Here is a 17,683-nt window from a genome sequence, read left to right as displayed (position 1 = left end):
TAGCATAAATAATCAGGAAACTGAATTAGGCATACTGCTATAAAAAACATGGGTAATCTTAAATCTGCAGAAGTGGCTTGTAAATTTGTAATCAATAATTGAAATTCACCAGGGCAGCAGTCCAGATACACAGCTTTTAGTGGAACTATACTGGTTGAACAATAAGATTTTCTGAAAGTATGATTTGTACTAGAGAGTGGATAAAAATATGGTAGAACAACAACAATCAATCCTTAATCTCACAAGGTGGGGTCAGCTACATGTATCGAACGATACTATAATGCTCTATCATAAATCATGTTCATTGGCAAAACATTGAATAGATAAAAATATAGCAATGAAGAAAATTTTCATAAATGATATCTGACTAAAATATCATGGAATCTTTTTTTACTCATCGGTCGCTAAACCACTCAAACTTCAAAACACAATCACAATACGCACCCAAATATATTATAAATTTTATTAGTTAAAACTTGCAAAAAATGTAAGGATTTAAAGAAATCGTCAACAATAATAGAGGAGTGTAGGATAATATGCAATTACATTCATGGAAAATTATTAATAAAAATAATGGAGCTATTCAACTTGACAATGTCAAACAAAGCTCTGATATAAATTATGTAAACAAATTCTAATGGACAGGTGATTACCTCCAAATGCTCCATTCTCTTCATGATTTACAGTAACATTATCTTCTTGATCTATGACCATTTGTCTATTAATCTGATTTTCAGGTGACCGCTCTTGCTCTTTGCGACTTTCTACCTTTGCTCTATCCTTTTCACATTCTTTCTCCCTTTCATGTCTTTCCTTTTCTCGTACCCTTACACGTTCACCTCCGTGCTCCTTTCCAGATTCCTTATCTCTATCCTTCTGGGCTTTTTTCCTTCTTTCATTTATCATTTTCCTAAGTTCATGCATATCTTTTGTGATAAGATCCACTGGTTGTAAGAATGAAAAATCTTCATCCAGGTCTGCATCACACTGGCAAGCTTAAAACAAACATTGATCAACATAAAACCTAAGGTATGAAAGCTTAAAATATATATTCAAACAGATGAATGTTATGTTGAGACTTGAGAGTGAAAACTAGAGTAAAAAAAACAAGGAGTGCTAACATTACTCAAGTTGGCTTCCATCTCCAAGTACTGTAGCCCCTTCTGAACAAACGTAACAAGAGCACCTGGTGGTACCAAATTTCCATCAATGGGGCATTTGTTAATACCTGCTTCATATCCAAAGGCAAACGCAGAATGTGTGAAACCTGCAGTTACAACATAAGTAACCAATAAACCAATTCAGCTACTTGGTATGGCCTTCTCATGAATATAAAAAATTTCATAAAATGGAAAGGGACATTTTCCTTGTCCAAAAAAGAAAAATTGCAATGTTAAATGATCCTCAAGAAGCTTGTCTCCCAACTTAAATAAAATCAAAGTCATATTTAAGAAGTAATCTCCTAAACGCGAAAAGGAAACTATTAAGCACATAATATGCATCATTGCTATCTATCTTGGTATAAAGTGAAAAAAGAATCCAGTGAACATGATCATCTCAGAGAAGTCACATAAAGTAAAATATTATCACATAATATAACCAAGTCCAACTAAATTTGTTTAAAAAAAAGTGAATGAAGAATAAAGAATATGATATACACAATATGGAAGAACATAAGATATAAATTAGATGTTACCTCCTTCATCCACTAGGTTAGAAAATAAAATACATATTTCTATATAAACATCAGTCAGAGTTTCTATTGTATATCAATTTATAAAGTTCTACCACTCTCCTCCAAAATGGAGGATATCTCAACAAATAGTTGCATATTCAAATTTATGTTAACATATAAGATAATCATAATTTGAACCTACAACATATTCTGATATTTAAGAACTGTAAGATTCAAGTCTCAACACCAAATCCATTTTTCTTCAACAGATCTAACAACTTTCACTCCTCCTCCCACCTTCAACCATAAAACCGAAAGACATGTTTACGGAACAACAATTCGCGCTAGAAATTTCCATCTGTAAATAAAATTACGTTTCTGAGCAGTATCTAACCCTAATAATCTGATTGGAAAACATTTTCAGCGTTCGAAACCGATCAACATCCGAATACTCACAATTCAAACAAAACCTAAACTATTAGCATATTGCAGGTAGCAAATAAATAAAAAAATAAAAAGAACCTGATTCTTGCATGTAGCGAAAGACGAGGAAATTGAGCTCAACGGAGGTGATGGAAGTCATGATAAGCGAGCATAAGCGGGATAGCAAGAGCGGGAGAAAGAAAAACGCGGTGGCGCGTCGGTGAGAATATGACTGAAGAGGTGGAGGAGGTAAGAAGAGAAGCCTTTACAACCGTCGTGAGCTATAGCTGCTGCCACAGCATAGCACAGGACGAGGAATTAGAATTAGAATAAAACAAAAATACAAAAACAAACCTTATGTTTGTTTAAATGAATAAATAAAAAGTATTTGTGCGCTACATAGGTGATTGTATGATGTATCATTTCTAAAGTCCATTTCATATTGGACCCTAATGATTGAAGTATGTTAACTTAAATTTGATTTTTTAATATGATAAAATTATGATTACATTGTCTATATCTATACTTCTATACTTCTATACTATTAATAAAGGGAAAACACAAAATAACCACCCATCATGGTGTAATTTGTGTTTTCCTATTTTGCCCTCAATATCTTTTATTCCTACCAAAAAATCATATAATATTATTTTCTTATTTTATCTTTATTATCTTCTTATTTTCAAAGTGTATTTAAAAAATTGAATATAATAAATTCAACTGTAAATTTAGCACAAAATATTATATTTGAATTTATAAAATGCAAACTATAGATTACAAACGATAGGAAAGCGGGTTGACAGGCACGACAGTGCATGTCAACACGCTAGTTTTATATAATAAAAATAGAATGTAAAATCTATATATTGTCAATGTAAAGATTTACATATAGACATTAAATTGTTTATCATTCGTTTAGATTATTTTTTCTAAAAAATCAATACTGACTAAATATTAATAGTGGATGATGCATTAATAATGCATAAAATTCATATATCGTCAGTGCATATATTTTTTCTCTATTTTCTAAAATTGGGAGTGTTAAAAGTGTTATTTTCATGCAAACTTAAAGCAATAACAAATAAAAAGAGTTGGAAAAAAGAGGATTCAAACAAGGATTTATTTTGGTTAGGTCATCAATTAACTTGGCCTTCTTCAAAATTCAAATTGTTGAGTTGTGTACATAGGATTTGGTGCAACTAATAGTTTGAAATCCAAATTGTTGAGTTGAGCATCTAGAAAACTAACATATGATGTCTCATTCTTAATATCCTAGTATGTAAAGGGATATCTCACCTTTACATTTAGTGATATCTGGCTTTATACTATGGATGATACCTCACTCTATAATATGAAGGATGCCACACCTTCTCTCAATGTTATATCTCCTCTTAACATATAAAGGACACCTCACCCTTAATAATAATGTACTTGAGACAAAAATAATGTCCGAAAAAAACATTGGGAATATCACTTACATTCCTAGGTTATCAATATCACCATCCCAATCTCTATGGCCTTTCATGTTTATCTGAAGACAGTTCTCTATAATTGTATCATATGCTATGACAATCAACAAATCACAAGGACAATCACTAGAGAGCGTGTGATTGTATTTGCCTAAACCAGTATTCAGTCATGGTCAATTGTATGTAGTTGTTTCAAGATTACATAGCAAAAAGGGATTGAAAATATTGATACATGACAAGGATGGTAAACCATTGAAGACAACGACAAATGTCGTTTATAAAGAAGTTTTCCAAAATCTGTAACATGTATTCTATAACTTATTTTATATTATGTTTCAAATATTTATTTCTAACTAATACATTTTTTTAAATAACAGATTTAATATCATCTCAATGTACAACAACTTTACATCAACAATTAAGTATATACAAAACAAGGTTTATGAGTTAATCTTTATTCACATTCTCATGTTAACAAACATCATCTTTGCAACTAAATTTGTTTGAATTTTCATAACATTTTTTATTATTTTAACATAGGTTTGATACCATTTCATAGTCTTAATATTTTTACATCAGCAATAGAATATTACAAACAATGTTTTAGCAGGTAATCTCCAATAACATTTTCATTAACAAGTTAGATGTCACTTTTTAATTAAATTCATGCAATACACATTATCACCCGTACGAATGTACGAGTTTCCTTCTAATTGTAATAGAAACAAAACTTTTGTTTAACGGAGAAAAGGAAACCAAACATTTTTCCTTTGAATATTTTATTAATCTCTAAAGAAAAGAAAACAATACTTATTAGTCAAGCAAGGCAATCATATTAAAAGGGGAACACATATGTTATCCACAACTTGTGGCACTATATGTACTATTAAATTATGATCGGTTGAAAAAATATTTTTAAGTTAAAAAATTAATAATTATGATTTGTTTGATCAATCACATCTAGTAGTATATGCAATGGTACAATTTGTGAAAGAGGAGATGTGTACCTTATTAAAAGTGACAGAAATTTGATAAACATTCCTAGCATTCAAATTCATCAAGACCAATTAAATAAAATTGGGCTTCCAACAACATTCTTTCCATTTGACCATTGTAAACGTCCATAGTCATAATCATTATGTGAGTTATGGCCTAACGTTTTAAATGTGACAACATATGATTTTTTCTCATTTATATCGAAACGCAATTCTTCTGGTTCAATTAAGATCTTAACGGATGGGTTGTTTGCAACAATTGATGCCTTGTAGGTTCCAGCAACCCCAACATTAGTAAGAGTTCGTGTGTGCTTTACAACGGTGGACCCATTAAACAACACAACAAATGAAGGGTAATTCAAGTCTGTTATACTATATTGTTTGCTTGAATCACAATGGAGTTCTCTCTTCGCTATCATCTTCAATTGGCTAGGTGTATAATTCAAGGCGCAAAGGAAACTAAGATAATCATTCACGTTTAAATCATAGACCAATCCTGGATTAAGAGCATTAAGAGGGTTCACATGCCCAGCACCGAAATCCAACAATGTTGCTGGTTTTCCAGTGAAACTATCTACAAATGGTTGACCATTGTTGTAGGTTGTATAAGATGTGGTCATCATTGCAGATCGAATCATGGCTGGGCTCCAATCTGGGTGAGCTGACTTGATTAGAATTGCGATCCCACTCAAATGAGGGCATGCCATGGATGTACCTAATATAATAGTTTCTCGTTAATTACATTTTTTAAATTTGTTTATACAATAAAAATAAAAAAATAAAAACAATCACGATGAACCATATAATCAGGCTTAGAGAGGAAGGTAGATTATAGAGAGGCTCACTCTCTGATAAAAATAAATATACATGATGTTTAAATAATCTATACAAAAATGAAGAAAAATATGTATGCAATGATAGTGTAAGAGTTTTTTTGTATTGTAGAACATCATTCATCAATGATATTTAATCATTGTTGATTCTAAAATAAAATTAATAATTTTTTTTTTTACAATTATAATGCTTACATATTAAAATATAATGAGAAATAAGAAAACTTTACCTGAAATGATGTTAAAGTCCACATGTCTCGTGTCTATATCCGTACTACTAGGATTTGAACCCGTTGACCATGCTGCTAAGATGTTGACACCTGGACCAATGATATCAGGTTTAAGGATTTGTGGTGTGACAAAATTGGGCCCCTAGAGCTAAATGCTACAACAGTCGGTGATGGTGTCGTTCCAAACACTGTTCCCCCAAATTCAAACTTCGCCGTCGGATTTGGATCGGAAGACACATACATTCTTAAGGCATCACCGCTTTGTGCACCAAGTTCCAATGCTGGCAAAATATGTGGGTCTGCTACCAACTCTTCACCATTTTCCATAGTGTTAGCTTCCACCATCCCCAAACCGCCTGCATATTTCACCACAAATCCTTTCTCTATCCTAGAATTCGATCCACGATCACACAATACGACTTTTCCCTTAACTTTCTCTGGCACCAAGGAACCAGGCACACATAAGTTACCATCTTTTCTATTACTGACATTCCCCGCGTAAACAAACGGTAAAGGAGTATCAGACAAAGGAGGACCTTGATAAAGAGATGCACCAAGATACTTTTTTCCGTTTCCAATGGTAACTTATGTAGGGAATTCTCGATCTAGTGTGCCAGCTCCCACAGTGGTAATCCAAGGTGCTACGTTTGTAACACTAGAAGAATTAGAACCATCGTTTCCTCCTGCTGCAAAGACTGAAATACCCTTCTCCATTGCAGCAAAACATCCAATAGCAGTCATGTCTTCGATATAATCCACGGGTATAGTTCCAAGTGATAGAGATAAGATATTGACATTGTCTGAAATAGCCTTATCTATTGCAGCCAATATATCAGAATTATCACAAGAACCATTCCAACAAACCTTGTAGACAGCGACTCTTGCATGTGGGGCCATACCACGTGCGGTTCCGGAAGCATAGCCGAATAAGTTTGCACCTGTCACCGCTGATCCTGCAGCTGTGCTTGCCGTGTGTGTGCCGTGACCATCAGTGTCTCTTGCTGATCTGATCTCTTTATTTTTCTCAATTTTACCATTTGTGGATTCATAGCCTTTTGTGAATATTCTGGCTCCAATCAATTTCTTGTTACAGTTTGAGACTGTGAAATTAGGACCAGTTTCACATTCCCCTCTCGAAGTATTGGGAATAGGTCCAAGTCCAGTATCATCGAAGCTCTTGCTTTCAGGCCAAACACCATTGTCGATGATTCCGATGATGAGATCACTACTATTTGCAATTAATTTTGGGAATTGGTTTGTGATTTTATCAATCCCAAGGAATTCTGGAGTTCGAGTCGTTTGCAATTTGGATATTTTACTCGGAGACACTGCAAGAATCCAGGGTTGGCTCTTCAATAATTGTGCTTCTTCATGTGTTAATGTTGCAGAGAATCCATGCATTGCATTGTCATAATGGTAGAGAATTTCTGCAGAATCAGATATAGATTTCAATGATGACTCATACCAAATTGAATGGTGCTCGTAGCTTTCTGGCATTTTGGATTTGTCCACATGTATTATATAAGTGTTCTTGTGGTTTTCTGCTATAACAATGGAAGAAATGCAAAGACCTATAATCAACACAAGAAGAGTCATGATCACAGATTCCTTCAAGACTTTCATGCCCGTAAGCTATTTTTCTCACACTTTGTTTGATATGTGAAAATGAAACAACTTTATAGAGTTAAATTCATAGTTTGTAGTTGTTGCCAACCAATTATGAAAGAAAAAAAATAAGATTATAGGAAAAAAATCTGTGAATATTGATTGACTGATTCATTAATTTATTGTGGAGATCATATGTTCCAAAAGTTGATTTCTTTTTAATAAATATCAAAATTTCATTGGATGAGATAGGATTGATAATAATATTTAAGAATAGATTACCATATTTCAATTGCATTAAATCAAAAGTGTTTTCCTCATTAAGAGCATCTTCTATGCAAAAGAGAATTAAATATAATTATATTTTTAGGTTTTATTTTGATTATGTAATACAAATATACAATAAAGTGTAAATTTAATCGTTTATCATATTTTAAATTTCATTTTACTCATCTAACAAAATAAAGTATCAATTGAATCATATTCTTTCTAATGTTTTTTAATTTCATCATTAAAATAGATGAGTAAATTCATATTTGACTCTGTTACATGACTAAACTCATGTATATCATGTTAGAGTATCAAATTAAAACAAGATAAATAATCAAAATAAAGTTTTTAACTTTGAAAAAATAAAGTCAATCATTGAAAGAGCTTTCAAATGCATTTAATAACAACATTAAATGTATAGCAAAAATGTTAAATACAAAAAAAAGAACTAAACAGAATGCTAAATAATTATTAGAAAAATACTTAATTTGGTAGATGAGAAGCAACGAATATAAAAAATTAAAAACCAAAGATAATAATACAATGTATATATTCTAAATTCTTCAGAAGTTAAAAAAATTAAAGAAAATATTTTTAACATAGCACATACATGATCTATTTATTAATTATAAAAACACTAATACACAAATAAATTCTGTCTCACTTATTTACTTTAAAATATAATTAAAAAATGAATATACACTTTTGTAATAATGTAATGTGTTTATCCTTGAATAATCTGTTCATGATCACAGTATATGATTTTCAATTTTTTTTATATTTTGTCTTAAAATATTGATAAAAGCTTGAAAATAATGAAATTGAGAGTTAATTGGTGAGTGTATGATTCACTTACTATTTATTAAGTTCAAATGAACACTATGTCATCATTTTTATCTGGTAATTTAGTATGCCTTTCCTTAATTACTCATCTATAAACACAAATTATCATTTTCAAAATATTTTATTATTATTTGGATAAGAGTTTTTGTGCTCTTTTTTACTCACTTCTATTATTGTGGTTTTTTGCGCTAAAATGGTTGATTGTTATTAACTGAGCATATCATCGATTCCAAAAGTATGTCTCTAATCTTGTCTCATATAATAAAAATTGAGAAGGAACCCATTTATTTTAAGAGTGAGTGAAAAACTTATTTCACATTCTCTCTATTCACTTACTCTTATGTAAGTAAACCCCTTCCCATAAAAGTTTGTTTTATAATAAAAAAATTAACATATAACTTCAACTTTGCTTCCCACTTGTCAATATTTTAACATATATCACAATTTCATTAAACTAGACATAGTCAAGGATAAGATTTTGGGAGAGATGAATACATTCTATTCACCAAATCAAAAAGTGTTTTTCCTCGTTAGAAGCATCTTCTCCCCAAATGAGAATTAACATATAATTTTATTTATAAATTTTATTTTTATTATGTAATAAAATAAAGTGTACATTTAATCGTGTATCATATTTTAAATTTCAATTTACTCATTTAACAAAATAAAGTATCAAATTAATCACATTCTTCCTAATGTTTATTAATTTCATTATTTTAACTTAAAATAGATGAGTAAATTCATATTTGATTTTTGTACATGACTAAATTAATGTATATTATGTTAGAGTATTAAATTAAAACAAGATAAATAATCAGAATAATGTTTCCAAGTTCCAACTTTGAAAAATAAAGTCAATCGTTGAAAGAGCTTTCAGATGCACTTAACAACAACCATTAAATGTATAGAAAAAATGTTGAATTAAAAAAAAAACTAAAAAGAATTGGAAAATATTTAATTTTATTAGATGAGTAGCAACGAATAGAAAAACATAAGATAATAATATACTGTATATTCTAAATTCTTGATAAGTTTAAAAAAAAATAAAGAAAATATTTTTAACGTGGCACAAGATCTATTTATTAATGATAAAAATACTAATACATACGTAACATCTGTCTCTTTTATTCTACTTTACAATATAATTAAAAAGTGAATATACTCTGATCTTTTGTAATAATGTAATATTTTTTATCCTTGAACAATCTGTTTATGATCACAATATATGATTTTTAAAAAAGTTTGTCTTAAAATATTGATAAAAGCTTGAAAATAAAGAAATTGAGAGTTAATTGAAAATAAAATATTGGGATAAGATTTTTTGTGCTCTTTTTTACTTACTTTTTTATGGTTTTATGCATTAAAATCGTTGGTTGGTATTATTTGCAGAGTGGTTTGCATTAGGTTGAGTAGGTTGTTATGCGCCATTTTATTTGATGTTAAGTGTAATAATTTTGTGAAAATGTAAGAGGGTGTGGTCTTGTTCTTATATCATAGTCATCAAGTTAATAAAATATATGAATATAGTTACATTACTAATATTCTAATTTATTAAATACAAAAATATCATAACAAAATCTGCCAAAAATAATTTAAAACATATCAATATTCATTTTTTGTCATAACTAGCAACTTAGAATTTGAAGGTCAGTCACATGTTCCGGGTATATAAACAATGTTAAGAATAAACTAACAAACCCAACCTGTAACAGATAACTAACCTAATGTGCTAAAATAACTAACATGGTCAGATTTAATTTTCACCTTCTGATCTTTACTCTTTAGGTGCAATTATGGAGAAACTGCCGTTTGTCACCAAATAAGATTCTGGTAGCAGATTTGGAAGCTTGTGCGGCTCTGGCTATCCCTCCGTATGCAAACCCGAGCAACAACGAACACAAGCTACAAAATATAAGCATAGTTAGAAACTTGCTAGTAATGCATGGATTTTTATGGCTAAGTAAAAGAAAACTTGGTCAAAGAACTGAGAACAAATTAAACCAAGGTTTCCTTGTTCAGTCTCACTTTATTCTTACAGAAGGTACCTAGTTCAGCACTCGCTAGTAGTTAAGTTTGCATTTTCTGAAATTTATTTCCCCTGGTTTGCATTGGTATCATCGAAGTTCTTCATCTCTTCACTCCTCATTGCTGTCAACCAAATAGGCAGACATCCACCGCTACCAAAGCCAGCCAAAGGGATATGCATTTACTGTTTATGCCAGTTGTGATATGGTTGCTTCCCCCATTTTTTCAGACTATGCATGCAACCAGCTGCTAGCAATAAACCAAGCACACCAAATGCCATCAATACTGCATTACTAACATTCCGATAATAGCCACCCTGCAACAACAGTTAGGAAGTAAATATGTTTAAGACAGCACACACAGCAATCAACTAGCTGAAAGCCTGAAACACAATAAACATGCAACTACAAAATTTCACAATCATTTTTTACTTCATGCATAAAGTATAAAACATGCAAAACTACATTGCATCTTAAATATTCCCAGAATGTAACCCTTCACCAACTACAGGGACAAGTTGCAGCCATCAAGAAGTTCAACCAAAAAAGTATATTTTCAAAGTGCCAGCCAGTTTGATTAATCGTTTCATAGGTAAGAGTCATGCTTGAGACTAGCTGGAAGGCTCAATAACAGTATAAACCAGGAATTGTTTCTGCTACTTTAAGAAAGACCAATGAGGTATTTGAAGAAACAAGAGCAATGCCACTCTTGAATACCAATTTCTCAAGCCACCTTCCACGATTATGGCATTCTAACTTCAAAATATTTAGCATCCATCTATTGTTCATATCAATTCATGTTAATATTGCTTAAGTGGTTAGTTGGTTAATTATATGCTTTCTATAATTTCAGATAACTTTAGGAACAAATACATACTTGTACCACAGAAAGCAGAATTGCGGCATTTGCAGGGGCCAGAGAAAGCCCCATCATCCCTCCACGCAACTCATTAGGCACATACCTACACACAATGTAATTAGAATTTAGAGCTACCAAATCAATTATTAAGAAAATGAATAACTACAACTCCTTTTAATGAGTTTACATGGTCCTCAATCTGGCAAGTGATGGCAAAATGAATCCGACACAAGCATGAAACAAGCAAAATAGTGTCACTAGAACTCCAATTTCCTGCACATGATAAATTATCAGAGCAGACTTCAGAGTTCCAGCTTGAAAATCTGACAAAGCATATTTGATAATTTGAGATTTTTTTAAAGATAAAAAATAACTGCACCTGATAGTCATAGGCCACAATAGAGAGGAGAAGAGCTAGAATGATGTATGCATATACTAGGCAGTCCTCTGTTCTAAACGATGATGGCCCACTTGTAAGACAAGGAAATGCAGTGCTTCCTAGCATCCTTGAGCCTAGAAAGCAAGGATATAACAATCCTAATTGCACTTCACGACCATCAGCCTACAATCACATGCATCAATAATATATATTAGCATTTTAAGACTTAAAACGTAACAGTTTAATAACTTGCAGTCTAATTTTCAATATGAATTGGGCATGGAGAGAGATGCCATCTTCCTATAATAATAATGGACTGAAAAAAATCCCTTATGAATTTATGCATCAACTCCATTTTAAGATTCACCAATACAAAGCATTCTGAAGAAGAAAAGGAAGCCGGTAAAATATTCATTTTGCACCCATAAGATTAGTTTTTTAACTACTCTTCACATACATTGATATCTCAGTATATCATAAAATTAATATTTTTTATCCTTGAACAATCTGTTTATGATCACAATATATGATTTTTAAAAAAGTTTGTCTTAAAATATTGATAAAAGCTTGAAAATAAAGAAATTGAGAGTTAATTGAAAATAAAATATTGGGATAAGATTTTTTGTGCTCTTTTTTACTTACTTTTTTATGGTTTTATGCATTAAAATCGTTGGTTGGTATTATTTGCAGAGTGGTTTGCATTAGGTTGAGTAGGTTGTTATGCGCCATTTTATTTGATGTTAAGTGTAATAATTTTGTGAAAATGTAAGAGGGTGTGGTCTTGTTCTTATATCATAGTCATCAAGTTAATAAAATATATGAATATAGTTACATTACTAATATTCTAATTTATTAAATACAAAAATATCATAACAAAATCTGCCAAAAATAATTTAAAACATATCAATATTCATTTTTTGTCATAACTAGCAACTTAGAATTTGAAGGTCAGTCACATGTTCCGGGTATATAAACAATGTTAAGAATAAACTAACAAACCCAACCTGTAACAGATAACTAACCTAATGTGCTAAAATAACTAACATGGTCAGATTTAATTTTCACCTTCTGATCTTTACTCTTTAGGTGCAATTATGGAGAAACTGCCGTTTGTCACCAAATAAGATTCTGGTAGCAGATTTGGAAGCTTGTGCGGCTCTGGCTATCCCTCCGTATGCAAACCCGAGCAACAACGAACACAAGCTACAAAATATAAGCATAGTTAGAAACTTGCTAGTAATGCATGGATTTTTATGGCTAAGTAAAAGAAAACTTGGTCAAAGAACTGAGAACAAATTAAACCAAGGTTTCCTTGTTCAGTCTCACTTTATTCTTACAGAAGGTACCTAGTTCAGCACTCGCTAGTAGTTAAGTTTGCATTTTCTGAAATTTATTTCCCCTGGTTTGCATTGGTATCATCGAAGTTCTTCATCTCTTCACTCCTCATTGCTGTCAACCAAATAGGCAGACATCCACCGCTACCAAAGCCAGCCAAAGGGATATGCATTTACTGTTTATGCCAGTTGTGATATGGTTGCTTCCCCCATTTTTTCAGACTATGCATGCAACCAGCTGCTAGCAATAAACCAAGCACACCAAATGCCATCAATACTGCATTACTAACATTCCGATAATAGCCACCCTGCAACAACAGTTAGGAAGTAAATATGTTTAAGACAGCACACACAGCAATCAACTAGCTGAAAGCCTGAAACACAATAAACATGCAACTACAAAATTTCACAATCATTTTTTACTTCATGCATAAAGTATAAAACATGCAAAACTACATTGCATCTTAAATATTCCCAGAATGTAACCCTTCACCAACTACAGGGACAAGTTGCAGCCATCAAGAAGTTCAACCAAAAAAGTATATTTTCAAAGTGCCAGCCAGTTTGATTAATCGTTTCATAGGTAAGAGTCATGCTTGAGACTAGCTGGAAGGCTCAATAACAGTATAAACCAGGAATTGTTTCTGCTACTTTAAGAAAGACCAATGAGGTATTTGAAGAAACAAGAGCAATGCCACTCTTGAATACCAATTTCTCAAGCCACCTTCCACGATTATGGCATTCTAACTTCAAAATATTTAGCATCCATCTATTGTTCATATCAATTCATGTTAATATTGCTTAAGTGGTTAGTTGGTTAATTATATGCTTTCTATAATTTCAGATAACTTTAGGAACAAATACATACTTGTACCACAGAAAGCAGAATTGCGGCATTTGCAGGGGCCAGAGAAAGCCCCATCATCCCTCCACGCAACTCATTAGGCACATACCTACACACAATGTAATTAGAATTTAGAGCTACCAAATCAATTATTAAGAAAATGAATAACTACAACTCCTTTTAATGAGTTTACATGGTCCTCAATCTGGCAAGTGATGGCAAAATGAATCCGACACAAGCATGAAACAAGCAAAATAGTGTCACTAGAACTCCAATTTCCTGCACATGATAAATTATCAGAGCAGACTTCAGAGTTCCAGCTTGAAAATCTGACAAAGCATATTTGATAATTTGAGATTTTTTTAAAGATAAAAAATAACTGCACCTGATAGTCATAGGCCACAATAGAGAGGAGAAGAGCTAGAATGATGTATGCATATACTAGGCAGTCCTCTGTTCTAAACGATGATGGCCCACTTGTAAGACAAGGAAATGCAGTGCTTCCTAGCATCCTTGAGCCTAGAAAGCAAGGATATAACAATCCTAATTGCACTTCACGACCATCAGCCTACAATCACATGCATCAATAATATATATTAGCATTTTAAGACTTAAAACGTAACAGTTTAATAACTTGCAGTCTAATTTTCAATATGAATTGGGCATGGAGAGAGATGCCATCTTCCTATAATAATAATGGACTGAAAAAAATCCCTTATGAATTTATGCATCAACTCCATTTTAAGATTCACCAATACAAAGCATTCTGAAGAAGAAAAGGAAGCCGGTAAAATATTCATTTTGCACCCATAAGATTAGTTTTTTAACTACTCTTCACATACATTGATATCTCAGTATATCATAAAATTTGCTCTAGAATTTCGATATCATACCACCACTGTAGGTGCCCAGAGGATCCAAAAAATTCCAATGGAGAAGTGAAGGCAAGTTTGTGCCCATGTCAACAGCCATATCCTTTTATCTGTGGATTATAGAATTATCATCAGTATGTTGCTCTCAATGAGCTTTTCACTACATTGATTGAAAATTGAATGATGCCTATAGTAGAGTCCACCAACTCCTTTCCACGTGTATATCTAAGAAATTTTCAGACCATATCTGTCTGAACATAGAAATGGAGTCTAGCATGCATGCAAAGATCAAGTCTAATACAGCTTGGGAGTGAAACTAAAAACAAGATCAAACTGTAGACATGGCAAAGTATAAATAAATATACTACTAGGATGCCAAGTTATTAATCAGAAACTTAGAAGTTGTAAACAAATATCAATAGGAGCTTGATCCTTGATGAATGCAATCATGAATTCCAAGATATATTTCCATTCTGTCAACGACGTCAGATGCTAGGTCCAAAATTTAATTAAATTGAGCCTCTAGGAATCCTCAAGCTTATTCTAAGTTATCCAATTGCCAAATAAATATTAAGTACTGAATTATTAACAACTTTGAGTAGTTTTTCGTATAAAAAGTAAATAAAATAGTGAGTAATTGAAATAAAAGAAAGATGACTAAACAAGAATTAGAAAAGTGTGCGAACTAACCACCAAAAATATATTCATAGAAGGACAGGCTATACTCCTTAAGAGATGTTGTTCCTGGAGTTTCTGTCCATCCTTTGGTGAGAAAAGTGAAGCATGTGGTTGCTAAGAAGATAATTGCAGAGGAAGGAGCACTGGTTTTCTCCATGTTATTACCAACCAGCCAATTTGCAAATATTTGGCTGGCAATAAAACATGCAGACTCAAAGAAAGTCATTAACCAAAATGTGTCATTAAGTGAATCTAGTCTGTGCCCTTGCTGCAAAGTGCAAAACACAAAATCCAGAATTATATTAATTCTACATATTTTAAGTATCCCTAAGTTATGACCCAGGCAGCCACATAATTCCAATATACAGTGAAAGAAAGAAAAAATCTGGACCACATTATTCGGTCCAGAAGAAATAAGCCCCTACTGAGCCATGCCCTGTGGCATAGTTGCAGATGTTTACAGTGAAAACTTGTCTATGAGGAAATCAAGAAAAAATGAAAAGAAAATCCTGATTACCTTTTCATGTTGAGTGACCATCAAAGTCTCAAAACTGAACGAAAATATTGTATTGGCCAGAGATAGACATATGCTAGTCATGAAAATGCTTGGTTGCTCTAAAGTCCTCTTCCATAAGGCAGTAAAGAAGTGTAGGATGCAAAAGACTAAACAAACTTTCTTGTGACCTCTGTACCAATAGTAAGTTGCAAGTTAATTTCAGCATGTAACAACTTCAACCGAAACTTGTGCACACTTGACAATTTTTTACATATATCTTGAGTATGCAAGGTTCAGCAGTACTCATGGAATAACTAAGATACACTTCATATCTAACACAGCAAATGTTGAGTTACCAGAACTTATTTAATTTAAGTGATTTAAATTTTAAAAACGACAGCAAAGTGAAAATAGAGGCTCACATCAAGTCTGAAAGCACGCCAAGGACAGGAGCAGCAAAGAGAGCCGTTCCGTATCCATAACAGAGAGTCATGACCATTGTTGCCCTGCCAATTCCATATGAAGCTAACTCATACTCTCCAAAAACTGACCACAAACCTTCCATAACTGAATATGAGAAAATTAAGGAAAGCGAAATCAGCATCCACAATTTATCATCATCAATCCAAATCTAAACTGATTATTACAAACAAGAGTTTCGAGATTGGGATAATCTCACAACAAAAACGAATTGTCAGCTAAAGCAATGTAGACATTCAATTCCTCCTCCATAGGAAAAAAAATGAAGTTTCGAAAGCTGATTTTACTTCTTTCGGTCACACATTTTGTTAGTAAACCAAACAGTCTTATAAGAAATTGTCTCATCAAAGGTTCCATATGTTGCTGATAATCACAAACAAAACGAGTTAATTTACGTTCATGAGGTTACACGTTTTCTAATAAACGAAAAAGTGGTATAGTACATTACAAAATGAAGTGAAATTGAACCTGAAGCGAGAGAATAAAGGAGGAGGAATTTCCATTGGAAGCGAAAAAAGGAGGAAGAGATTCCATGATCGAAGATTGTGGAAGTTCGGTTAAGGTTAGAGGAAATCGGGGAAAGAAAGATGGAGACGCAGCAACAGAGGAAGATGAAGATGTATAGTGATGGATTTGGTTCCCAAATGGAACTCTCAATTACCACTCCCATTGCCCTTTTATAGTTTCAGTTTTGAGAATGGAGTTAGCGATCCTTTCAGATCTAAGGTTTGTGACTCGTGATAGTATATGAGAGCACGCGAATGTGATTGATGAACGATGAAGGGTTCAGTTAGGTTGATACGAATACGATGGATTAGTGGCTTCTATACGAATACGAAGCTCATGTATAAGTAATAAGAATATACATCAACCCCAATTTGATCTTGGATGTTTAAGGTTGATCGTTCAGTTTGTGAGATTATATTTGTTAGGAGGAGTAGTCATATATTCAAGAGTTAAAAGATATTAGTTTTTTAATCAAGAAGGTGAGAGAATAATTTTAATAGTACCAAAAATATCTTATTTGAAAAAGTAATAAAATATAAGTAAAGTTAATAAGAGAAAAATTGAATAGAGACACCTATAACTAGCATTGGTAATTAGGGCTGTCATGCTCGTCCTGTCCATGTTCACACAAAGCCCACCAAAATTAGGACGACATGAAATATCATGTCCTACATGCCCTAAACATGGGCAGGGCGGACTTGCGGGCTGCTCTAAAGTAAAAATAAACTAAAAATGACATAATACTTGAGATTACATTGGATACAAAGTGTGATAGTATGATTAAAAACGCAAAACATAACATCTTGTTTTGCATAAACCGAACATAAATTTAATTGGTAAGATATTATATTTTGAAAAATTGCGACA

General features: G+C 32.4%; 3 protein-coding genes and 1 pseudogene across 13 annotated transcripts in view; all 4 read right to left on the bottom strand.

Moving 5' to 3' along the window:
• LOC109333195 (F-box-like/WD repeat-containing protein TBL1XR1) overlaps nucleotides 1-2,441 on the bottom strand; it is an 8,730-nt gene extending 6,289 nt beyond the window's left edge. The window contains exons 1-3 of one of the 5 annotated variants that reach the window (XM_019568529.1): nucleotides 2,198-2,441; nucleotides 1,127-1,267; nucleotides 654-995 (exon numbers count right to left, since the gene is read on the bottom strand). In XM_019568529.1, coding sequence (XP_019424074.1) covers nucleotides 654-995; nucleotides 1,127-1,267; nucleotides 2,198-2,258 — 544 coding nt within the window. In that variant the 5' untranslated portion in view covers nucleotides 2,259-2,441. Of the gene's footprint in view, nucleotides 1-653; nucleotides 996-1,121; nucleotides 1,268-2,197 lie in introns of those variants that run through there. The other 4 variants (XM_019568531.1, XM_019568530.1, XM_019568534.1 and 1 more) reach the window with 4 other exon arrangements.
• LOC109332448 lies at nucleotides 4,595-7,274 on the bottom strand (annotated as a pseudogene).
• Nucleotides 9,973-12,021, bottom strand: LOC109332248. 4 transcript variants are annotated; one of them, XR_002105884.1, is made up of 5 exons: nucleotides 11,606-12,021; nucleotides 11,414-11,499; nucleotides 11,245-11,329; nucleotides 10,369-10,684; nucleotides 9,973-10,245 (listed from the first exon to the last, which is right to left on the bottom strand). XR_002105884.1 is itself a non-coding variant. In XM_019567162.1 (4 exons), the coding sequence occupies exons 1-4, from the start codon at nucleotides 11,729-11,731 to the stop codon at nucleotides 10,550-10,552; spliced, it is 432 nt and encodes a 143-aa protein (XP_019422707.1). In that variant the 5' UTR covers nucleotides 11,732-12,021; the 3' UTR covers nucleotides 10,270-10,549. The 4 variants fall into 4 exon arrangements, 1 of the variants encoding a protein (XP_019422707.1); XR_002105885.1 differs by having other exon boundaries at nucleotides 10,389-10,684; XR_002105886.1 differs by having other exon boundaries at nucleotides 10,401-10,684.
• On the bottom strand, nucleotides 12,536-17,131 carry LOC109333454 (molybdate-anion transporter-like). 4 transcript variants are annotated; one of them, XR_002106014.1, is made up of 10 exons: nucleotides 16,778-17,131; nucleotides 16,252-16,396; nucleotides 15,851-16,019; nucleotides 15,346-15,601; nucleotides 14,677-14,765; nucleotides 14,169-14,351; nucleotides 13,977-14,062; nucleotides 13,808-13,892; nucleotides 12,932-13,247; nucleotides 12,536-12,808 (listed from the first exon to the last, which is right to left on the bottom strand). XR_002106014.1 is itself a non-coding variant. In XM_019568942.1 (9 exons), the coding sequence occupies exons 1-9, from the start codon at nucleotides 16,977-16,979 to the stop codon at nucleotides 13,113-13,115; spliced, it is 1,350 nt and encodes a 449-aa protein (XP_019424487.1). In that variant the 5' UTR covers nucleotides 16,980-17,131; the 3' UTR covers nucleotides 12,834-13,112. The 4 variants fall into 4 exon arrangements, 1 of the variants encoding a protein (XP_019424487.1); XR_002106015.1 differs by having other exon boundaries at nucleotides 12,952-13,247; XR_002106016.1 differs by having other exon boundaries at nucleotides 12,964-13,247.

This window comes from Lupinus angustifolius, chromosome LG18 (assembly GCF_001865875.1).
Source record: "Lupinus angustifolius cultivar Tanjil chromosome LG18, LupAngTanjil_v1.0, whole genome shotgun sequence".
Taxonomy (NCBI): Eukaryota; Viridiplantae; Streptophyta; class Magnoliopsida; order Fabales; family Fabaceae; genus Lupinus; species Lupinus angustifolius.
This window is presented reverse-complemented; position numbering and strand designations above follow the sequence as displayed.